Source organism: Ambystoma mexicanum, chromosome 6q (genome assembly GCF_040938575.1).
Source record: "Ambystoma mexicanum isolate Mex_15411 chromosome 6q, UKY_AmexF1_1, whole genome shotgun sequence".
Taxonomy (NCBI): Eukaryota; Metazoa; Chordata; class Amphibia; order Caudata; family Ambystomatidae; genus Ambystoma; species Ambystoma mexicanum.
In genome coordinates this window covers 1308128085-1308153082 of record NC_090937.1, presented here as the reverse complement: position 1 = coordinate 1308153082, position 24998 = coordinate 1308128085, and the positions used below count along the sequence as shown (strand labels likewise).

The following is a 24998-nucleotide window of genomic DNA, read 5'->3' as shown; positions in this document are numbered from 1 at the left end:
CCCTAATGTTACCCTGAATCTAACCCTAGCCCCAACCCTAACCCCAACCCTAATCCTAATGTAACCCTTTATCTAACCCTAGCCCCAACCCTAGCCCTAACGTAACCCTTTATCTAACCCTAAACCCAACCAAAAGCCCCAACCAAAAGCCTAATGTAACCCTTAACATAACCCTAGCCCCAACCCTAACGTAACCCTTAATCTAACCCTAGCCCAGACCCTAACACAACCCTAACCCTAATCTAACCCCTAATCATAACATTACATTTCGATGGATCCATCGAATTTTGTTTTTTAACGAAATGGCCATCCTATGGAATGGTATTTCGATGGAAAAATGTGATGGTTTGGTGTTAGATGGATTGTCATTCGATGGAATGACTGGATACCCTGCAGACGTCATCCTTCTACACTTTGGAATGGATTTCAAGTGGGCTACTCTCGCTTCGGCATAAAAACCCTTGCCTTTTATGCAGGAACCCAGCCATTCACCATGCATGCTTTCATTCTCACTTGGGGTGGGGGCTGTGCTTCCAGGATAGCCAGCCTCCCAGTTAGAAGTAGATCTAAGCAGGCACACTGTAGGATAAAGATCTGTGAAGTTTCAGAGTCCCCCAAGCTTCCCTTCCTCCCAGACACACTGGCGCCTCAGGCAGGCTTCAAAGGAATCCTGGCAGATACAAACTACACACAAGGACCTCTACCACCCAACTCGGCAGTAGAAAGATCACGAAAGAACAAATCGTGAGTTGGTGAAAACAGAAGACAGGAACCATTGATATCATGTGAGCTTTCACACAGCTGTGAATGCAGCCTGCGTTATACGTTTCACAAAATTGGTAGAAAAAGTATCCATTGCCACCAGCCACTCAGATGTAATTCTTACTGTTTTTTCCTGGGTCTCTAGGGGGTTGGGTGATTAGTCTGTGATCTTGGGTACGCAAAAAGTTACAGGAGAAGCGAAAATGGAATTAAAGTATCCCCCTCATCACTCTACAAGAGGTGGGGGGTGCTGGGCTTACAGGAAAAGTATAGATACAAAGTACCCTCCTATCCTTGGGAACAGTAGTTCTTGCAAGGAATTCAAATACAACCAAAGAAGGAAGCGCAAGGACCTTCCACTAACTGCACATAGGATTGCTGTGTACTAAAATAGGAAATTACAGATGCTATAGAAAAATATGGAGCAAGGTGACCATCAAAATAAACCCAATACAGGGTGCCCTGAATACAAAACTAAGAATGGGCGAGTGAGGAAAAAGACTCCCACTCACAAATAAGAGTCAGAAAAACCCAATAGTCCAGCAAAAAGTGCTGTGGGACAGGTGAGGAGAAGATCATATAAGATAACATTCCACCCAACACTACTCTCCGCGCACTAACTACTACTACATCCATCTTCACGATTCTACTCTCGTCAGCCCACTATTTACCCACTGACACTCTTGTCGCCCACTACACCACTTCTCCACCCACTTCTACCTTCCCCTGTCCACTCCTACTCTCACCCCTAAGCTACTACCCCACCCTCCTACACAGTGACCAGGTGGGAGAAGCGGGGGTGGTCAGTCGCCACCAATCCCCTGGTGCGGCCCTCATTCTGCCTAAGCAGGGCTGCCGCTCAGCAAGGACTGGCACCAAGTGAGCGCTAGACCCGATTAAAACTATTTTTTTTAATCCACTGCGCCACTCACAGCCCAGATATTAACTTTTTTTTTTAAAAACACACAAAAAAAAAAACACTGAGGGACATGCCAACGAGTGCAGCGCGCCACTCACAGGGTTGTTGTGGCAATGGCACTGGCGTTGCTACACACAGTGCCAGCGAGCCGAGGAAGGCCTGAGCGTGCTGCCGCCGCAAGCATGCATTGCATGTGCTGCCTGCCCGTGTGCGGTGCCCCTGTCCTGAAGAAAATGTAAGTTTTATTTTTGTTTGCATGTATTTATTATGTATGTGAATATATATTATGTACGCATGAATGTGTTTGAATGTAAGGCATTGTCTGCGTGTGTGCATGCCATGAATGAGTGAGTCTAGTGGTGCATGTGTGTATATGTTGGATCAGTGTGCTTGTGAGCATGTGCTTTAATAATCTCTGCAAAGAATTTACAGTGACAAACCATACATACTGCGTCACTGTAAATGCCTTGCAGACTGCTGGCAAAGTTTTACTGTGACCATTACGGACATAGATCAAATGTGACAACCCATCTGTGCCAGAAAGGCACACTTACAATCTTATGCATGAAACGCTTCAGCCTTCATGCACCCGATTTAAAATGACCATTAGCGTCATAGTTAGAATGTATCATCTATGCCAGTAATGGTCACTTTAAATCATATGCATGAAGTGCTGCAACCTTCATGCATGTGATTTAAAGTGACCATTACTGGCATAGATGGGTTGTGACCTGTGGTGGCTCGTCCATAATGGAAGTGGGGCGCAGACCCACTAGAACTCTCGTCCATCAATGAGGAGCCACATCAGCCCAGGGGCGCACCCTCAGCCGCTTGATGCAGAGCACCTGCGCTGGCTTGAACTGGAAAGGCAGTTTCCCATTGACAGTTCGTACCCCAGCCGCACATGCCTTGATGTGGGTATGCAGGTTGGGGATCAGCACATTTGAATTGTTGGAGGGGGTGCTGTGCACCTGCACTTCCCCGCATCTACAAACTGATCGGGTGCTGCGTCATCAGTGCTTCCTGGTTCCTTTTCTAGCTGCGCTGAACATGTCATATATATTTTTGCGTACACATGCACGCACACACTAGACCGGGGTGCGGGTGTCGAGGGTGGGCTGCGTCAACACTTATATACAGGGCATCCGTCTTAGATACCCAGTAGAAAATCATCATCCTTTCTTTCATCACCAGCAGTTGATAAAAAGAAGGAACTTGTGATATTGCTAAGCTAGACTGGCATTATGAGGAATCCATTCTATCGTGGCATGACTCTGCATCAAGAATAAAGCAAACGGGATAAGTGTTAATACGGGTCTAGACTGGAGTACATTGTACAGCCAGCTTGGACTATGTTTCTATTATGACGTGTAATTTTTGAAAGCAAAGCCAACAGGAGTATGTTATTTTGTTAGGATTCAGTCATACATTGGCAGAGCCAGTGTGGATGCGTTTTTTATAGTAAATAAAACAGAAGTAAGTCATTCTACAGGAATTCTGGAAACTATTGCTGCTTGCAGCATGGAGATGTATTGGCATAGATAGGATGTGGATGCAGCCTAATGGAAATTGAATGTACTCTTGTTATGGCATTTCCTGGATTTTTTTCATGTGTACCAACTGTAAATAGTATGGCTTTTTACCCCTTGTCAAAAATTATTCTGCAAACACATTTCAGGCCACGTCCCTCCCACTTTTTCTGCACAAGCATGCTCAATGCTGGACACGATGGTCGGGAGTGGCGGCTGCCGGCTTCTTGCATTCGATGGTAAGTTTGTTAGTGGGCATTCATTCTCTCCATGGTTTTTCCTGGGTCTCTAGGGGGTTGGGTGATTAGTCTGAGATCTTGGGTACGCACTCCGAGTCATTCCCGCTCTCCCTCCGCCATGGGAGGCTTATATGCCACGCTCACGCTTTCCCCTGGGTCATCTCCACCTCACCGTTTTCTGCTTCTTCTCGATCTAGCTACCCAGAGAGAAGTGGCTTGGGACATGGTTCTCCGCTTTATTTTTTTTAATGGGCCAGACATACCAGTATTGCGATGTTCATTCTGACCCAGCATGTATAGCCGACTTATGCATATATTCGAAGCGTGTACAATGTTTTAATTGTTTCAGAGGATATGGCCAGTTTATTAAATACAGTTTTTTTTTGTAAAACGGTGGAGGGGGCGCGTTCTGTATGGTGGTCGAGTCACAAAGTCTGCACCATAACTTTTCACCACAGCCCAGCTCAGAGGCAGGTACACTACTGTTTTTCTGACAAGGCTAGTACACTGGCCTGGTCACAAGTGTGCACTATCCCAGTACGTAACACCATTCTCAAACTTTCATAAGTGACCTAAAATCATCGACCCTTGCTTGCCTTGGTCTCAATCTTTGGATTGTAGTACTGCGCTCCAAAAGGTGCGCGTATATTTTACTTGAGGTTGCAGCTAGTGTAGAATCGGATTGATTAAATGCTGAAATGTGTTTCATACGAACATATTTTCTCTGATTTTGACCACTCTGCGCGGGCTTCCAGTATAAGCTGGCCTTCATGACCTTTAAAGCAGTAGGTGCACCTTGATAGCGAGGTGCGATGTTGTGGTTCAGCTGAATCACGAAAGCTGCAATTTCCCGAGTTCAGCTCCAGAGGTATGGAATGCCCTACTCAACCACCCACAGCCACACCAACTCTGCCACACTTCTTCAGTTCAACTTTTCCTAATGGGCGTTGATGTGGACATTAAAGTATTGATTTGTTTAAAAATCTATATTTTGTTGCTTCCTTCGAACGTGCACGTGGTGAATGGAATGAATCATTTCATGATTTTTAAAAAGGATACAAACATAAAGAACCGCCATAAAAAAGTGAGGAATCACACCAATGTGTGCTCTTTTTCTTTCCTTCGGTTCTGTGGCTGTCCAGTAAAGGGCATCCAATATATCTTGCCCGAAAGATGAAAAGAGACGGTCAGCAACCTGTAAATAGCACAAAACAAAGTTAGTACCAAAATGAGTCTCATGTCACTTCAAACTACTAGTTCCTATCAAGTTAGTGCCTGCTTGTGCCTACACACTTTCAGGTGATTCATTGGTTTCCCGTGGGTGCTTTACGAGTCAATTACGTCACTTTAAATTTTTTTTTGTGTGTGTAAACTCATCATTTCCATAAACTAACTAATCAAATTACAAACAGGTATAGAACCAGCAAGATGCATTTCAACAGATCAAATGGCAACCTTGTCAAAAGAGTAAGGTTTAAGTTACTTACCTGTAACTGTTGTTCTCCAGCATGGTCTGGCATGGATTCACATGCTCATGAATATTCCCGGTCGTCAGGCTGGGAATCCTCGGTAAAAGGAAAACACTCACTTTCACTTAAAAACGGTATTTCTCCTCTAAACAAATCACTGTCCTCTGGGTCGCACTGCCCTGATCCAATGACAGTCCTTTCCCTAAGCCCTGCCTCTGGCAGCATCTTCAGATTTGGTAAGCACGTAAAGTAGCAGTATGACCAAGAAGGGCTGCAGAGGGGCCGGAGGGAGGGTTCGCATGTGAATTCATAACAGACCCATGCTGAAGAACAATAGCTACAGGTTAGTAACTTATACCTTCTCCAGCATGGGGTCTGGCATGGATTCACATGCTCATGAATTGTGAAACTGCATTTTTCTATGATGGTAATCATGAGAGAATCCATCCACTAATGCATTCATTTTGCATCTATTTAGCATGCACTATGTTTACGATATCATGGTTTCTATATTTGCTGAGAACCATTGGATTTATGTACACTTGTCATTATGAGTGTGCTTTTAGGCAGTAGAGAATCTGCTCTGTGTCCGTTCATTTCTGAATTCGGCTTTGTGCGCGGAGGGAGGTTGTTTTCATAAAGTGAGAATTGATTGATAAACATTCTTGAGTCTTTGGCAGACAGTAACTCCTTGGCACAGAAGTGAGAATTGATTGATAAACATTCTTGAGTCTTTGGCAGACAGTAACTCCTTGGCACAGATAGATGGCCTTGGCTGTCTGACTGCACAGAGAGAATATGTGCTTCACCGAGTAGGAGAATGCGCTGTTTTGGTTCTGCAAGTGAACTGTCTCCATGTCTCGAGGATTCTTACACGATATGGTGCCCAGTTCTGAGAATGTAGAAGGTCATGTCAAATTGTTGCAATATGCTAAACTGGCTAAAATTGTCTGATTGCATGTAATATGTAGCCGTAGCCATAGAAATGAACAAACTGCCATTTGCGTCATCACAATGTATAACCGTGCATGTTCTGATCAGTCTCAATCTGCCGCTCTTTGATCGGTGGGAGGCGGTGAAGGAGTTCGCCATTAGAGATCAGAGGGGAGTCTCTTAGATGAGTGAGGATTCTGATGGGTGGGAGTCTGATGAGTGTGTTGGAGAACAGCATTTGGAGAGAGCTAGATGGAAGGGAGCTGTCTCAGACGGGTTGAAAGAGTTATGTGGGGACAGAGAAATGCTATTTTGGGGTTTTGCCATTTGCCAATGCTAGAGATGCAGTAGGGTTGGGCTCAGCTGAAAGCTGGAGCCAAGAGAAGCCGGAAGGGATGGGATAGTTGCACTTCTGCTTAGTGAAGTGCTGATTTGCTTGCCTGCATAGTAATTAGTGACGTTTTGCCAGGCAAATGCAAGGCATGAATAAAGATGCAATTTTGCAATTGAAATGAACCAAAGTCCTGTGTCTTTGTGATCCTCTATAGTTTGTTTACACAGTAACAGTGCACACGATTTTTGGTTTCACAGAATGGCGCCCATCGCGTGGCCTTCACGAGATGGTGGAGGATGTGGTTGGGACAGACTGACACTTGGCAGCAGCTTCCGATCCACTTGTTGACCGAGATCATCCAGCGAAGGTTTTCGAACACTGCGTTGTGTGCAGCTGTGATGCTTTCCTGTTTGCTGTTTTCAGCTTTGTTTTGAAAGAAGAGAGGTTTCCAGAGACATTAAAATCAGGGATTTCGTCTGATGTGGGAGTGTGCATATCTTTGGAATCTTTGGAATTTGGTGATCATACCCCACTACAGGACTTAGTTGTCTGGACTTTGAAATCTGGATTTGTTGAAATTCAAATTTGTTTGGAATTATTTTGAAATGTGCGCACATATTTGATTTGTCAGACTGGATCTACTTGTTTAGAGATGTCCGAGATTGGTTTGGAGACTCGCACACGTTGTGAGGCTTTGTTCGTTGATAAACCCAGAGGGTTAAATGATGAAATAGTGAGTCCCTACCTTAAGGGATCGACTCCAGAAAATGCTAGTGAATTGGGACAAGGTCAAAGAATCAGAGCACGAAAGAGTGCAAGTGCATGAGATAGGGGTGGCCCAAGAGGGGAAGCAGTTACCTAGGGCACACTCCAGTGTGATAGATGCTATGTCACACTCCAGTGTGATAGATGCTATGTCACAGTCACAGATATGTTCCATTGACAGTTAAGTAGTTCAAGTACACATCGAAGTACATTTAAGTATACTGTTCACTGGGGACAGCGTGTTCGAGCTGCTCTACCGCGTTGTGCATTTTTGCCGCATGAGGACTTCTGTGTGTTTTCCCGTGAACTTGCAACAAGTAGAGGATTGCTAGACTGAATGAGGACGTCATTAAGTGCTGCACCAGTGTTTGCCTGACCTAGAGCCATAGCGATTGGTGTGCGAGTAATTCCCGCCCCCTGGCCCTCCTCCCATCGTGTACTTTTACCCATTATGCAGCGCACATGCGTGGGCACATCGAAGTACACTGTTCACTGTTAACGGGGAGTGGGATGTGCTCTACAAAATAATCTTCTTAGCGTTCCCCTTGCTGTTGATGTACACGGGTAAGACTAAAGGTAAAAGTGCTATTTACTTCATCAACGCTCTAGTGGTGGCATTCTAATCTGATTACTGATAACCTGACTCTTATTCTCTTCATTTTGATAAAGTAGTACTGCATATTATGTCTAAATCCAGTACGTCTTTAAAAGCTGGTATGCCAAAAATTAATGCTGATTTATATAATATCTCTCCTTTGGAATCTCGAAAGGTATTCTTAGCAAAGAGTTAAAGAGAATATTGAAAAGAAAAAAACAACACTCTATTTCTCTAAATGTTGACATTCGCAACTTTTGTAAAGTAGACGGCTCCAACATGAAAAATGTTCCTATCAAGGATACAACCAGTGTGCCTGATTTAAAATTATTGGGCTCTCTGTCAGTTGCGGCTCAGACACAAGAAGCTCGGGTGAAGGGGAACCCACCAGCAACCATTCTTAAGAAATAGCTGATGCCTCTATTGCTTTAGCTTGCGGATCAGGCGATATATGCATAACTCAAATATCTGAAGCCACGATTGACTTACTGTCAGGCTTAAACGGCATAGAGCCTGGAAATCCGCCCTTCTGTTCATTTCAGGCTCAGCATTTGCTAAGAATGGCCCATGACAAGTTGACATTGATGGGTGAAATTGATGATGAAGCAATTGAGTTCATGAACTCATCAAGTCATCATGAACATATTGCCGCTGAGGTACAATATATTTGCTCCTACTCAGGCGAACTTATACACCTCAATGATGGAACTAGGGACCAGAGTTTGCCAATTAGTGAAGGGCCCTCCGCTCAACAGCATAAGCACAAGGATCAAGATAAGTAAGAGCTGTATAAATCGCCCGTTCTGTTTGACAAATCTTCGCCCAATATGTCTAATAGGTCCCTCTCTTTTGTAGCACCTACACCTAGGCGCTCACAATTTCAGGCACCCATGGACAATCATCCATATTTCATTCGGGACCCCCAGGCGACTTAACAACAATAGATGTTCCTTTCCTGAAGCGCCAGCTCTTAACACGCTTACAGCAATGAATACGGCGCTTCTTTCCTTGGCTACGTTATATGAGATGTTGGACGACAAAATAAAAAAAACAGATTGAACTTACTCAGCAATCCCATGCGAACATCATGCATGAGATCAGTACAAAGTTTTATCAACAACCTAAACTCTCGACTAATACCTTTAGTCAAGGGACTCAGACTTGTTTATCTGATAAGGTTATCTCTATTCAGCCTGCTACAGATGCCCCCAAATCATTTACCTGTTCTGACTTTGTTGCTGATGAAGGTGCTGCTGTAGTTCCACAAGTGTGTTCGATGGAGGCTTCTTCTATGACCAAAGAACCACCTAAGAAAGATCCGATAACTTTAGCCCCGCTGTTTACTAACATTAATATAGCCTCATTTAGTGTTCCAGGTCAGTCTGACCCCATCACTGTAAATCAGCTTTCTAGTGAAGTGAACAAGAGCTCTTTGGAACAGCCTCCCTGCCTCTCTGAAACTTGAGCAGAATCATCTTCGGTTCCGGAAGCACCTCAAAACCTCTCTCTTTGCCTCTGCTTTTTCTCCACCTCTCCCTTGCTAAACTCCTGGCTGAAACTGAAACTGCACTGGTTACCTGGCCACCCTCTGATCTTGGGCCCAGGTCCCTCCCCCGCCAGTCACACACACATGCATTGCCTTCATTACAACACCCGCTCTTGTGGACTGTTTCTGTATCCCCCTCAGTCCCACTACCAGCACTTGACACCTGTAGTCTGCACTTACCGTTGCACTTGTATCCTGGTGGCCATACGTTCACCTATTGCTTTTTTATTTTATTCTATTCTCCCATTTACTGCACTGTCCCCTAACCGCCCCCCCGCACTTTCCCCTTCCCTCTCCCATGCACTTGCGATCTGAATGACACCTGGCCTAGTAGGATCGCTGTCTATCTTCCCTCTGTTATCCCCCCCACTTTGCCTCGTCACACCTTGCAACAATTGTGTATAGGCGTGTTATAAATATATCATATCTGGTGTAGTGCGAGATGGCTGCCAGGTGAACCTTGATGGATGCGTGAGCCAGTCTAGCTTTTGCCAAGGACATCAAGTATCGAAGAATCTGTGGGGCTGTGACCCTCAGATGGGTAATCTTCTGTGACCGGCACCACGTAGTAAAACGCTTCCACTTATGGCCGGAGAACTTTAGAGTCGATGACGCCCTGGCTTTGGTGAGGCCCACCCTGCAGTCTGCTTGCAACTCATAACCTTCAAACTCTAAGGCCGCAAGAGCCATGCCTTCAGGTTCAGCGGTCCTGGTTTGTGATGAAGGATTGAGCCTCCCGCTCTGGTGAGCAGGTCTGTTAAGTACCAGCAATTTGACTGGAGGTGACGCTGGCAGGCTGAGCAAGTCCAGATACCAAATCTGCTGCGGCCACCACGCCGTGGCGATGAGTATCATCTTGCATCGATACTGTCGGAGTGCGTTGATGACACGTAGCAAGAGAGGGAACAGTAGAAACGCGTACAGAAACAGACCTTCCCACTGGAAGGAGAAGGCGTTCCACAAGCTCTTCTGTTGGTGGAATCTGCTGTCAAACTCCTGGCATTTGGAGTTTGGAGAGGAAATGGCAAAATGATCTATCAGGGGTCTGCCCCATTTGACGAACAGGAGGTCCACTTGATCCTGACCAAGTTCCCTGCCGAGGGAGTCAATAATGGTGTTCTTGACGCCTGCCAGGTGGAGAGGGACAAGGAACATCCCCTGTCCAAGGGCCCAGTGCCACAAGTCCTGAGCTTTCTTGGAGAGTGCTGGAGACCAAGTGCCCCCTTGCTTCCTGATGTAGAACATGGTGTTGTCCGTGAAGCTCATCATCCCCTTGCCCTTCAGGGACGGTAGGAAAGACTTGAGGGACCAGAACACTGTTCGCAGTGCCAGAATTTTGATATGCAGATCCTTCTCCTATGGAAGCCATAGACCTCTGGCGTGTAGACGTCCGGTGTGAGCCCCCAACCTTACAGAGGTGTACAGGGTGACTGTCTCTTGGTATACCAGGGTTTGGAATCCCGTACCTGGGCGATGTGGGAGCACACCCCCCCACAATTTTAACGCCCGCCGGAACTCCTCATTGAGAGGGATCTTGTCCGCAAAACTGCCGGACAGTTGTATCCGATAATTACTGCAGGGGTCGCATCTGCAGCCTGCAGAGATGGACGAGGTATATGTAGGACGACATGCCCAGCAATGACTGGATGGCCCGTACCGTGGTCGTCTTCACCGACAACAGGCGCTGGTCCTTCCCTTGAATGGCTGATAGCCTCTCCTCCGAGGGTGAATCTAGGCAAGTCACTGTGTTCAGTCTGGTGCAGAGGAACAGCCTGTTCTGCAATGGCATTAAGCAGGACTTCAGATAATTCACAGAGAACCCCAGCTCCGTCAGCAGTCGGACGGTTTCCTTTGTGTGCTCATCGGCAAGCTCCCGAGAACGCCAGCAGTGTTCGGACGCTTTGTGGAATATTGCATGCAGGTTGAACCGAACGTGAAACAAACGCAGGCAGCATTTAGATAAAGGGACAGGAAGTGGGGAATATGGAGCACAGAGGTGCTCATTGACAGCTAGACTACGAAATCCCCTGTATTATTAGAATCGGGGTACCGGCACCATTAATGTTGCATGTCTTAAACAGTTGGAATTGAGGTTGTGAAACTGAAGAATACTGTCATGCGATCCTCAAACGCAATCTCATTAATGTTTTGATTTCCTTGTAGCGGTGTTCTGTCGTTCATACGGCTCGGCTAGAACATTGGTCGGTTCATGGCAGAATCAACCGCTGCACGACACGAAGCTAAGTGCCTTCATCTTGTTTCAGTTTCTTGAAGTATTTGTATGGCTGTGTCTCCCAACAACAAAAAGGGTAATGCATGTATGATGTAAACTAATGGGTATGTTTAGATAATACTCACAGTAAAGACAATTGGTGTGCTGGATGTGGAAAGCAACAGAAGTCTCAGGGCACACCAGAGAGTTCAAGAGGAGGGGAGGGGGGGGGGGTGTGTGTGTGTGTGTGTGTGTGTGTGTGTGTGTTTGTGTGTGTGTGTGTGTGTCCCGTCTCTCCCCCCCCCCCTGAGGAGGGGTATCACAGCGAATTCCTCCCCAACACCCCCTTACTCATCCATTATCTCTTCCTATTCCTCTATCCGGTTTCCCTACTTCCGCCTACCTATCCAAATCAGCGGACCCTAACCCGCTTTCCCCAGCAGGTAGCAGAGGCCTATGTTGTAAACACTCCAGGCACCAAGACCCAATGGGGAGGCAGATGTACGTGCTACCTCTGCGCAAGACCACGACCTTGACACACAAAGGGAATGAAGAAGGTATAGGATTTTAAATGCTGTAGTGAAGGGGAAACCTGTCTCATATGGACGAGTGCTGGGCGTGGATGTTATCTGGAGGATATTGGGCATTATCCATGAGGAGACTCGGACCTGAGGCAGACCTGCTTTCCTAGAGGATGGAGAAAGACCAGAAGAAGCCTAGTTAACTCTGAATTGCCTTGACACTCTAGTGTACTTGCTGGCTATGTGCCTTAAAGAATTATTCAGCAGTGTGTAATAAAATTCCCCAAAGTAATTAGACATGGACCCTCTATAACCATTTCTCTGCCAAGTCCAGGGAGCGCTTGGTCCAAGGAGGCAATTGCCACTTGGGTGGTGGGGGATGTAATTCCAAAATGAATACTTTCATATTTTAGTGTGAAATGCAGCAATGCTTTCTCACTATATTTAGTCAGGTGATATCAAACTTCTTGCAGAAGGAAAGGAAGAGGACTAGTGAGTCACCATCTCAATGCTCACTCTTTAATGACACGCTGGAACAGGGATAGGGAGTGATCATTTCAATACTCACCTGAGACTGAGGTGGAGGGATGCCGGAGCAATGCAGAGTCCGCGTTGGAACCACTTTCAACAGTCTAGTCGTTCATACTCCATGATTGGCCAAATTAAGATGCATAACAAAGAAGGACTGGACAGTGTGTCAAGCCCTCCAAGAAGGAACCGCGAGAGCCAAATTGAGCTGAACGCAGAGGGGGGGGGGGGGGGGGGTGACCGAGATGACGTGCAAAGGAGGAAGTAACTCTGGGCTGGTCCAGGCTAGAAGGACCGCATGGCCCAGAAGTAGAAGAGCAGAAGAAACCTCCAGGCATCCCAGAGAGCGATGAACTGTGAAGATGAACGAGCAAGCCTGCTCTGACAAGAAGAGACCTGTGGAGCCGCTGCAGGGGGGGATGGGGGAGAAGCTCCAGAAAGGTACCAGTGTACTACGTGTGTGTACTTTTACAGAGAAGCATTTTTTACTGAAACTAGAATACTGAAAAATCAGTGAATTCTTTTTTGCTTTTAATGTGGGGGTTGGAGGACCCCTCAACCCCCTTGTTTCCCTATGTTTTTAATCCAACCCCCTCTCCACCCATTTTAACCCCTTACCCCACCCCCATATATATTTAATTGAAACTTCAGCATTTTTTTCGGTGATTTAGTTTTCTTAAAAAATGTTTCTGTAAAGGTTTAAAAAAAACAAACAAAAAAAAAAACACACTGGATGCCCGTGTGATGCCAGCATCCTCGAGGGAGTCAGAACTCATGTATGCCATGCAGCACGGTACAGAGGAAGCCACAAAAGCTTGAGAGCCTCAAGGAGGTCACAGAAAACACTGGAAAGGGTAGTGTGGGACTCGCACCAAATAGTACACATAGTTGTAAAGAGGCTTGGCAGGTGAGTGAACCAATTCTACAGAAAGTGAGAGCACAGCTGGAAAGGCGAGTCTGGGACTCGCACCCAAATCGTACATTGAACTGTACTAAGACTTGGTAGGAGAGTGAAACAGTTCTAAGGCTTGGAGAGAGCATCCAGGCAATGCTTGTACAGTGCATTACTTGATGAGAGGGAACCAGGTCTGCATCCAAGGGTCAGAGACCCATCCTGCTTGGAGAGACAAACCAGGAAAAGCTTTTCAGTGCAGTAGCTGGCGATGGTAAGCCAAATCTACCAACCAGGGTCTGGGACCCCCAAAGAATGCATTGTAACACTACGGAAGGATGGGGAAAGACACCAGCCAGGGAGTGGCTGGAATCAGGTTAACGGAATCGGACTGCCTGTCGTCCAGAGGAAGGGAGAAACCCCTCTGGATCCATAAACACATTTATATTTAGTTAGCTTAGCATGTAAGGGACAAAGTTAAGAGTTTGACACTGGACAATGGGACTTATACTTTGTACATTATGACACTAGTTATTTCCGTTGAGGCAGGGAAGCCCCTCAGAGTTACAGCGAGTTCGGGTTTGCTTCTCATTTTGCACCTTTGACACAAAGGGGTCATGGTATTGGCTAAAAACTTTTATTCAGAGTCTTACTTCTGTACCCTTAGAGATTACATTTAAAGAACAGATTTCACTGATGCCTTACTCTGTGCTCTGATGTGCAAGGTAAAACAACCATGCAAGAAAGAGCTCCAACATTTAAAAAGCAGGTTTCTGCATAGACTGTTGGATTCAGCTTGGTTTGCATTTAAAAATACTGTCCATTTACAAACATGGTATTTTTACACATCAGATTTACTCTATCGATTAAACATGCAGGAGAGCGAGGTGGGGTAATTAGGCAGACTAAAGTTGTGTAGTTTTGAACTGTGACAAGGAAGAATGAGATGGGGTAGTGGGGGACTGATGCGGAAGATAAAAAAAAAGTTGGTACACAAATATACCTTACACATTACAAACAAAGAACACCTTTCAAGGACTACCTGCAAATGACATACAATCATCAGAAATACGATTATGGTGAGTAATGTATCTTCTTAGATTCACATGCTGTGCATATAGTCCAACATCCAGTGGTAATCGTGGAGTATTGCATCTTTTTTCCGAAGATCGAAAGGGACGTCGACATGGGCATGACTAACACTATCCCTAACGTGACATGTAGTGTACCCAAAAACCTTCACATGTCGAGGTCACAGGGGTTATGCAAAGCAGTTTTTTTCTGCCATGAAGGAGCCTTATAGTCTGCGTGAGCGAGTACAGAAGAGAGAAGGTGTAAGAAGTCAATGTTCCTTCTACTCCAAGAGGGGAGGAAGGTTGGGCGCATGCAAATCTAAGCAGAGCCAATCCTCAAATATGATTACGGTGAGTAATATCTTCTGATGCGTGTGGATCTGCTTAGAATCACATGCTGTGCATAGACTAGCGAGCAGTACCCAGAGATGGTGGTGGGATTTGTGAAGGAACAGTAGCAAAGATGTCATAGCGCTGCTTGTCCCACCTGAAAAATCAGACCTAGAGTGTGTATCTAGGCAGAAGAATTGTGTAAAAGTGTGTGCAGAACTCCAGGTTGCTGCTTTGCAAATGGAATCTAGAGGAACATTTGCAATAAATGCTATGGAGGTCCCTGTACCCCGAGTCGAGTGAGTTCTAGGAGTGAATGGTGGATCTCCCTTGGCAAGAGTGCAACAGTGTGATGCAGTTTACAATCTACTTGGACTTAGAGACAGGGTCCCCTTCTCTAGCAGCTGCCACCGATATGAAGAACTGGTTTGTTTTCTTAGTGGCTTTGTCTTCTCCAGATAGTAAATAACCGCTCTCCTCACATCTAGTGTGTGGGAGCTCCTTTCTGCCATGTTAGTGGGGTTCTCGAAAAAGGTGGGTAGTTCTATGGACTGGTTTACATGGAACTGAGAAAAATGTGGCCACAAAGCGTGGGTATGTGCGCAAAAGCACCTCGTCTCTGCGAATCGTGATGAAGGGGTCCTGAACTGAAAAGGCTTGCAGATTACCAACTCTCCTTATAGAGGTGATCACCACTAGGAAGGCCGTCTTGTAGGCGAGTGCCTGAAGGCTAGCCTTCTGCAATGGGTTAAAGGGAGGTCCCATTAGTGTGATAAGAAGGTCCCATCCAGAGGCTGGGTTGGAGATAACAGGATGAAGTCTCATTACCCTCTCCATAAAGGCCTTAAATCACAGTTGGTCACATTAAATCTTCCACCACGAAAACCTTCTCTGGGACGTGGTGTATGCCGAAAGAGCGGCTTAGTGGACCTTTAGAAAATTGAAAACCAGTCCTGAATCTAACATGTGAGTTAGGTACAGGCGAATATCTTCAGGAGAGCAATCAATAGGATTACACAAGGTAACAAAGTGCTTGTACTTACCGGAGTAGCAATATCTGGTGGTAGGTTTCTGTGCCTCTCAAGAGTTGTCCGAACTTTGACTTCAGGAGCCAGGCTGCTAAGTTGAGTGTCTGGGGGCATGGATGTAGTGTCCCTCCCTGATCTTGAGAGAGAATGTTGTACGGGCATGGAAGCTTCCTGGGATGCGTGACATTTCCATGAGATGGGAGAACCATGGTTGGCGGACCCACTTAGGGGCCACCAGGATCATCTTGACTGGTTCCTGGTGCATCTTGCGCACCATTATGTTAAGGGGAATCGGGAGGAATGCGTAGGCAAATCTTTCGGACCATGTTATCCAGAGACTGTTCTCCTTGGAGCGGTTCTGTGAGTATCTGGAGGCGTAGTCTGGGCATTGGGCGTTTTCCAGGGTGGCAAATAAGTTGATCTCTGGAAAGCCCCATTCTGCAAAGACGTTGAGTAAAATGTCCTCTTGTAGACGCCACTCGTGCTCTACGGGTAGGGGAAAGTCTCTGCTCAGTACGTCCGCCAGAAGATTGAGTTCCCCGGAACGTTTTGCGAGAGGAGGAACATGTGTTTGAGTGCCCACTTCCAGATTTTCTGGAACAGTCTGGATAGCCCTAGAGAGTGAGTGCCCCCTTGTTTGTTCATGTATCACATGGCTGTGGTAATGTCTGTGAAAACTAGAACTGTATTTCCCTAGAGGTGTGTTTGGAAAGCCTTCAGGGCCTTGAATACTGCTAGTAGTTCCAACAGGTTGATGTGATTGGAAGCTACTGCTGGAGACCACACGCCATGTGCTGTCTGTTGAAGTTGGTGAGCCCCAGCCCGACAGTGATGTGTCTGTGGTGAGAGTGGCCTCTATTGCAGGGAAGGCAAAGGCTTTTCCCTGCAAAAGTTTTTCCGTTGACCACTACTGCAGAAACTGCCGAGATAACCACTAGATCCTCCTACTGGCCGCTGGCCTGACATCCAGGCTCGAGAGCCACTCTTACATGGGGAACATGCGCAGACTAGCGTGAGAAACTAGGTAGACGCAGGAAGCCATCATACCAAACAGTCGCATGGCTTTGCGTACGGTCACCTGGTGACTGGCTACATAGCGAGAGATCTGGAACAGCAGGTTTTGGACCCTCTCGCTGGAGGGGAAAACATCTTCTGTCCGAATTAGAGCCCCCAGAAACGGTTTGACCCTACAGGGGGTTAGACTGCATTTTTTTCGTTGAAAGAGAATCCTAGGTCGAAGAGGAGATCTACCATCTTCTAGGTATTTGTCTGCCATGTTCCATACAAATCCCCTGTTATGAGCCAGTAATCGAGGTAGGGATAGACTGGGATGGACTGCCGCTACCTTTGTGAACACCATTGGGCCGAGGCAATGCCGAAGGGGAGAACCTTGAATTGATAGTGGGTGTCCTCGATCATCAACCTGAGGTACTCTGTGCGCTGGCTACATTGAAATACGAAAGTATGCATCTTTCGTGTCCAATGTGGCCATGTAATCCCCCTGCTGAAGCAGTGTGATTACCTCCTGAAGTGTTGTCATCCTGAACTTTTGAGGTTTGAAATACTTTTTCGCAGGGTGCATGTCTAAAATAGGGCGTATGGTGAGATCCTTTTTGGGTACAAGGAAGTACACTGAATACATACCCTTGTTTACCTGGAGAAGGGGGACGACTCTGATGGCACCCTTTTCCAGCAGGACCTGAACTTCTTCCAGCAGGATGCGCAGGTGTTCTGGCGACAGGTTGGTGGGTGGTAGCGAGGTGGTCTGAGAAACTCGATAGAATACCTGTGGGCAACGGTCTTTAGTACACACTTATCTGAAGTGGTCCCCTCCCAGGCGTGAATAAATGAAGACAGGTGACCCCCAACTAGGGAAGCATGGGAGGGGACCCGTAACAGCGAGTCACTTGGAGCTGGAGGCCAGGTGCTTCTGGAAGTAGAGTTCCTACCTCTGCCCTTGCCCCTACAAGAGCCTCTTTGCTGGTACTGCAAGTTGCCAGAGGAGCCCTGAATGGAGAACCAGGGTGCACCCCTGAGCCGTACTGACCTTGGGGCGAGTGGGAGAAGGATTGGCCACGAAAGGACCAGCGAGCGTTTGGGTCACCACACTGGTGAAAAGGTTTGGCCGTAATCTGGCTAAGTGACTTAAAAGTCTTGTGCTCCTTTTTTCTGTTTCCAGGACGTCGTCAACCGCCTTCCCAAATAGGATAGATTTCTCCATGAGCTTGTTAATTAGGGAGGCTTGTGTCTCAGGTTTGAACCCAGAGTTTTTTAACCAGCATGCCGCTTGAGTAGGGTTCCCTGGGCGAGGGTGCATCGAGCGGTTTCAGCCGAGTCCAGTGTGTTTTTCAGGATGTTCTGGGTCACTGGTCTGCCTTCGGCCACAATCACCAGCAGGCGTGATCAGGTAGGCTCTGGAACTTCCTGAAGATCATTCTGTACTATGCCCCACTGAACATCACTGTAGCTTGCAAGGAGCGTGGTAGTGGTGGTGTATGTAATTCTTGTGGAGTAGGCCGCAGAGGCAGTAAAATGCTTCCCAAGGATGTAAAGTCTTTTGTAGTCCATGTATGAAGGAATTCTGCCGAGGACAGTGGTACCACTGCCCTCTTGCGAGTAGTTGTTACTCTCAAGGAGTCCTGTGTGGCGTGACCCCTAATGTAGAAGGGGGTTAGAGGAGGCTAGGCGAAACAATTTTTCTACCCAGGGATTAACTGCCTTTGTAAGAGACAGGTACAGTAAAGAAGGAGCCAGGCTCCTTTATATGGAATTTAATAAGGGAATGGCTTGGCTAACCGGAGTCTTTTCCTTGATGATGTCCTCCAAGTTCGAGTCGGGGGCTACTTCATGCGTAGCAATTTTTAAATGGTCTGCTGCTCTCTTTAAGAGGGAGTTGACCAGCATTTGGTCGTCAACTGGTGACAAATCACTCTGCAGAGTAGTAGGGGGGATCCAGACAGATGACGGCTGGGTCAGTGGTAGGTGGCGGTGTGTGCCCTGGTCCTCTGCCTGATTCCAGTGTGGGTCTTGATAAACTGGGTGCTGATCATAAAGGTTAAACCCTGCATAAGAAACCTCCTGGGTCGGGTCATCCAAGATATTATCACTTATCGATTACCACTAGTTATCGGACTATAGTGTGATTCCAAGCAGATCCAATCAGAAATAAACATTTTTTTTTTCAAAAATAATATTACGATCATGAAAGTACAGGGATAAGGAATGCTATTCACATGCTGTTATGAGATCTAGATATGAAGACACTATATAAATTGAGAACCAGATAAAATGAGGTTTCCGAAGTGTGCCTTGTTTCTATCTCCACCCAAAATGAATCAAAAACGTATAATGTTACCAATTATTCTTACAATACTGAGACGATGAGTACATTGAGCAACAATGTATTTTCAGAACCACATACACCCAATAAAATAATCTGCATCTTAACCTTCAAATAACTTTATTTTATGTGAAGGGATAACGTAACCAAAAACGTTAATAATTGAAACGTTTCAATCAGAACAGAGAAAATCACAAATGCGCTATTTTGCTTAACTTCGCGATCATGAAATGTGAGCAGTAGTAAAATTCGGCATTCGATTCTCAAATTGCAATTCTTCAGAATATTCGTAAGGAAAAACATTCATAGATATAAATATTGGCCAGACCTGATCTAATCAGCAACCAAATTGGCACAACATATTAAAAAACCCTTAATATAAAAAGAATAAAAATGGACTTTATTTCGAATCGCGATTCACGGGTACAAACAAATCTGCAAAAGTATTGACCTATGGGTACCTTCACGGAATTAAATTCTGGACCCGATTGGTTCATAAAAACACTGATCGCGATATCAATAGAGAAACAAACTTCTAAGGTATAGCACTGTACAGTTCCACACCACAAGATACTGTTTTTTAATGAAACCTTGTTAGCACCCACATTGTAAACTACACAGGTGCTTAAAGGAAAAAGGAGCAGGAGGGGAAGGATGCGCAGAGGACATGGGTGCTGGCTGAGCAACACTAGCTGTTCATAATGGAGGCTTATACCAGAGAATACAGCCCACACTTCGAGCATCCAGAATGGCTGGCACCCCCTTCCAGTAACAAAATGAAGAGAAAAAAAAAGCTAAAATGTACCTTTAGCTTAGGCTACACCACTGACCAAGCCTCCCATCAACTTCTAATATACAAATATGACATCTGAATTGAGAATCAAAGTTCTCGAGCCAACACTCCGACATCTTTACTTTCGGAAAATAAACTTCACCTTTGTTTTACAATATATAATCAAGTCTTATGAATCAAAATAGTGCCAATTTATCTCTGTGCCCACTGCCTCTTTCCCAAAACTAACACTACTCCAACCTCCTTTATATCCCTCACATCCACCCTTCAAACAAATTAAACATTGAACAATCCTAAAAGCAAACTTCTGTACAAAATCCGGCTTTGAGAAGCACTCCGTAGAAAACACTGGATGGAGAATCACTTTTCTTTATATTGTATACTCTTCATAAATCATGTTTAACAAATTGAGAAATCATGCAAAATAGTGTGGTTTTATCTCTGCACCCACTGCTTCTTTCTCAAAACACTCCTCTACATCCTTTACAAATCTCGCATCCACCCTCCAAACTAAATAGAACGTTAAACGGATAGGTATGATTTGACCGTGGCATGATGGTTTGCAGCAAATTTGACTGTCAATTTTGCTGCAAACCCAATTTTGCAGCGGGCAAAATCATACAATCCATCCCCCCTCCCTCCTTCTCCCTCTCCAATACATCCCCAGCCGCCCACCTCCCCCCAATACATTCCCATCCCCCCCACTTACCTTTCACCGTCCGCTTCAAATCTGGCCCTGTGGCATCAGTTTTGTCCCTGCAACGCAGGTCAGAACTGACACCAGAGGGTCCTTAACTCTCTTTTAAAACCATTTTTTTTTAGCTTCCAATGTCCTGGAAGCGGTGGACACCCCTGGGAACTCCTGTTGCCCTGGTTTGCTATATTGGAACCGTATGGCCCATTTGATCGAATTTTTGGTGGTACAATCATTTCATAAAGCCTTAATTCTGTCAAATGGGCCATCCTGTCAAAGAAATTCAGTCAAATTGGCCAATACCCATCAACTTTTACAACTTCTGTACAAATTCCGACTACAAGAATCGTTCCTAAGAAAACGCTGGACCGAGGAGCATGCCTTCAGATCATGTGAAAATCTCATACAATCAAAACCAAACAATGTAACCATGGCTCAGGCATGAACAATTCTCAATAGTGCATATATTCACTAAACAAAAGATACATAAAACCATTCTCAATCTCAGTACGCAAACGTGGGACCTTAATACAACCCCCTACAGATTTTAAGATAATTTATAGAGCTTTCTTCCGAATTTCTTTTCATTTGAAATATGCTCCTGCCCTCAAAACTCCTTAATTAACAACAATTATATAATTTCATGGCACTCAATGTCGATTCTCAACTGATTCTCAAATCACAAAAAATGGACAACTTTCAGAACTGAAAAACCTTGGCAAGAGCAATGCATCATGCGAGATAGGATTAACTTTTTGGCTACAGGGGCACCCTCCCCCAAAGAAACTGGACGGATTTGTCCCGAAACAGCAAATTATTTCCTTCAAAGGCTTCTTGAAGGACTTGTTTCTTATTTGGTGCAAATCCGTTCAGCTGTTTGAGCTGTGCGCATGAGCAACAATTTGACATTTCCCTATGGAAAAATGAATGCAAAAGTGAAAAACAAAAACCCTTTTGAACCGTAACATGGATGTGCACAAAACCTTCCAGTCTTTGGGGGCCAAGGCACTATTATAAGAATGTCAAACTCTGTGCTGATCCGTTTTACGGCTCAATTATTAACCATAGAATATTTGCTTTTCGTATGGCTGATCGGTTTCAGCTTAACTATAGGATGGTGATCGCCGCTCTAACTTTTTGGCTGGTTTGTATACATGCCCCAATGCTCCAACCAACAGGCTGTCAGGATTATAGTCCATTGATGATCCCCAATAAGGGTGAAACCTGGTATTTAGTTGTCCTGACGACATTGCAAAATGTCGCTCTTGGGTTGAATAAGCCATGTATAAGGTAGCACTGCCCTCTAAGACAAAGACAATTTCCTGTAGAAAAAGGCTTGCATTTGGGCTAATTTGCATATCCAAAATGCCTTGCTGATGTCACTCAGTACTGGAGGAGAACTTCCAGCCATGACTACTAGGTGATGTTGTAGAATGTAAAACTTGGTTCAAATGGACTATCCAACGTTTACATTTCAGGTGAAGTACAAGTTACTTACAAACTAACGTTCTTTCGACTGGATGTTCCTCCCCCATATTCCTAATCTTTGATAAATCCACCTCCAGTTTGCTGGCCTCGGAAAAAATGTTCCACAGTGGAGGGCGCTGCGCGTCGACGTCCCTCAAGTCGGTGTCTCTCGAAGGCCTTTGCATCAGCGCCAACGTCACCATAGGTATAAATAGTCTCGCGCAGCGTCCGTTGCTCAGTTCCGTTTTGAGGTGCTGCGTTTACCCAGTATGAGATGGTTAGTACCCTTGAAGGAGCGTAGGCTGCAACTACAAGGGAAGTCTTACTGCGGGGAAGGATGGGTGGGCGATAAGGAATACGTGGGATGAACATCCAGTCGAAAGAACATACTTGGTAAGTAACTTGTTCTTCGAATGGATTGTGCCCTCCCACATATCCCTGATCTTTGATAGACTCCCAAAGCAGTAATGTGTAATAGGAGGCGGGAGGAAAACTTAATGACTTCTTTAAAGACACTCAAGAGTGCAACACAGCTTTCCCAAATTTAGTCTACTGGCTAATGGAGGAATCTAGACTGTAGAATCTGGTGAAAGTATGTGCAGACGGCCATGTGGCAGCCGCACATCTGTCTTTAATTGAAACTCCTCTTTGGAGGAGAGCTGACGAGGCTGCGATACCCCTGATTGAATGAGCTCGGAGGTGTTGGAGGATCGTTTACTGCCAATTTATAGCACTCTATGATAGTCAACATTATCCATCTTGAGATGGTCTGTTTCGTGATAGGTACACCTAGTTTACGTGCTGCATACCCCACAAACAACTGATTGGCTTGTCTATTCCTAGCATGTCTGTTAATGTAAAAACTCAAGGCACGCCTTGGACCCAGCCTGTGCAATCTCTCTTCCTCTTTCCCTGGGTGAGGAGGAGGGTAAAATGAAGCCAAGGTTATTTTTTGTGTGATCTGGAATTCTGAGACAACCTTTGGGAGGAAATTTGGCTTCACTTGAACTACTTTATCTTTGTGAAAGACTGTACGTGGAGGTTTGCAAGATAAAGCTTGTAGTTCACTCTTCTGGCAGAAGTTAAAACCACTAGGATAACTGTTTTCAGAGTGAGAAACGTTAATGGACAGGAATTAAGAGGTTCAAATGGAGTACCCATTAAAAATCTTAAGACTAGATTTAAATGCCACAGGGGGACTTGAAAAGTAGTTGGGGGAAAAACATTAGTCAACCCTTTTAGAAACTGAATGACTAGGGGCAACTTGAAATATGAAGGTTCCTCCACCGTGCGTTTAAAGATTGATAGCGCGGCGAGGTAAGCCTTGATTGTGCCAACTATAAGGCTGAATTTGCCAAATATAGTAGGAACGGTAACACCATCGGTGTACCACATGAAAAAGGGTCAATATCCTTATCTCTACACCAGCTGTAGAATTTGTTCCAACGGCAGCGGTATAAACATTTAGTTGCTGGCCTTCTGGCTGAAAGCATCACCTCCATTATGTCATCTGGAAGGTCCCAATCCTTGTATCTCAACCTTTCAGAAATCAAGCGTGAAGGTGGAGAGTCCCGATACCCGGATGGAACACCTGACCTTCCTCTTGCGAGAGAAGATCCTCTCTTTGTGGAAGACGAATCTGAGGACAGATGGACATGTCTCGAAGATCCAGGTACCACATTCTTCTGACCCAATCCGGGGCAATTAGAATCATGGGTTTCCGGAATCTCCTCAACCTCCTGATCACCTGAGGAATGACAGGGTCTGGAGGAAACGCGTACAGAAGTGGAACCTCCCAGTCCACCATGAACGCATCCCCTAGAGCTCCTCTCGGGGGAAATTACCTTCAGCAATACTGGTCGCACTTCCGGTTGACACTGGTGGCGAACAGATCCAGATGAGGGGTTCCCCACAGGGCGAAGATCTCTTGAAGGACTTGCTGAGCTAGTTCCCACTTGTGGGAGACTGGTCTGCCTGCTCAAGGCATCCGCCGCCGTGTTCTCTTCGGCTAGGTGAACTGTCGACAGTCTGCCTCTGGAGAGGTATCTATGGAGAGGTATCTATGCCACTGTCATCTTGTAAGGATTCCGGAAGATCTCTTAATCTAACTTCCTCAGATATTAGTTCCTTTGGAATAGGAACCCTTGTAGTTTGTAAGCCAAAAGGCCTCTCATTATCAGAGTCTTCTCCTTCCTCATAGATAGAGGACAAAGCCCTGAAGTAGTCAGAGCATGGGTAAGGGGTAAAACCCATTTCAAGAGATGAGGGAGCCAAATTGGTCGACACTGCTTGAGAAAGGGTTGTAGTTGTCGATGTAGACATCATAGGTCTCGACAAACTTACAAACGGCGTCTCTCATCATCAACGAGAGAATCGGAATTCTACTCGTTGATGGCGATATGGTTGGCGCCCCTTTCGAAGTCTTTGAAGGATCCTTCGAAGCCCTGAGTATCGATGGTGCGGTCGGGGAATGAGGCTTCAAAGGCTTCTTTCATCGTGGTTCATGACAGTCTTGTGAGTCGAAGTCGTCTTCAACGGTGTCTTCGATGGCGCATTTTTATGCTAAGGGTCTTTGTCTTCACTCGAGGGTTCATGACGCTGGCAAGGGTTTTTATTTGCCGGGCTCGACGACTCACAGCGTTTCTTTTTCGGGTCCTTCACCCGGGGTATCACCTCTAAGTATCTCCGAGGGGGGCAAGGCCGTGTTCTCGAAGACCCTTAGCATTTTATTTGCAAAGTCCTCCCGCTTAGCTAGAGAGCTGTTTTTAGTGGGCCAGGTGAGCCTTTCTGGAGAGTTAGAAGATGAAGAGAAAGGTGATCTATGACGCCTCTTAGTATGTCTCGATCTAGATGAGTGGCAAGAACCACTTCGAGATCTTGAGCTGGAATGTTTTCTCCGATGGCGAGGAGACAAATGTCACGACCCGGCCGAGGACAATTTTGAAGCAGTACAGGATTTAACAGCATTACCTTTTCCCAGCTTCCCCCTACGCTCCCTCAAGGCTTTCACAGTCATAGACATACACTCC

The 24998-nt window shown here is 45.7% G+C and overlaps 1 protein-coding gene across 2 annotated transcripts in view; it reads right to left on the bottom strand.

Moving 5' to 3' along the window:
* Positions 1 to 24998, bottom strand: part of TAPT1 (transmembrane anterior posterior transformation 1) — a 596742-nt gene that overhangs the window by 413774 nt on the left and 157970 nt on the right. For both annotated transcript variants that reach the window (XM_069631915.1, XM_069631916.1), the window contains exon 5: positions 4509 to 4644. In XM_069631915.1, the coding sequence (XP_069488016.1) occupies positions 4509 to 4644 (136 nt within the window). The remainder of the gene's footprint in view (positions 1 to 4508; positions 4645 to 24998) is intronic.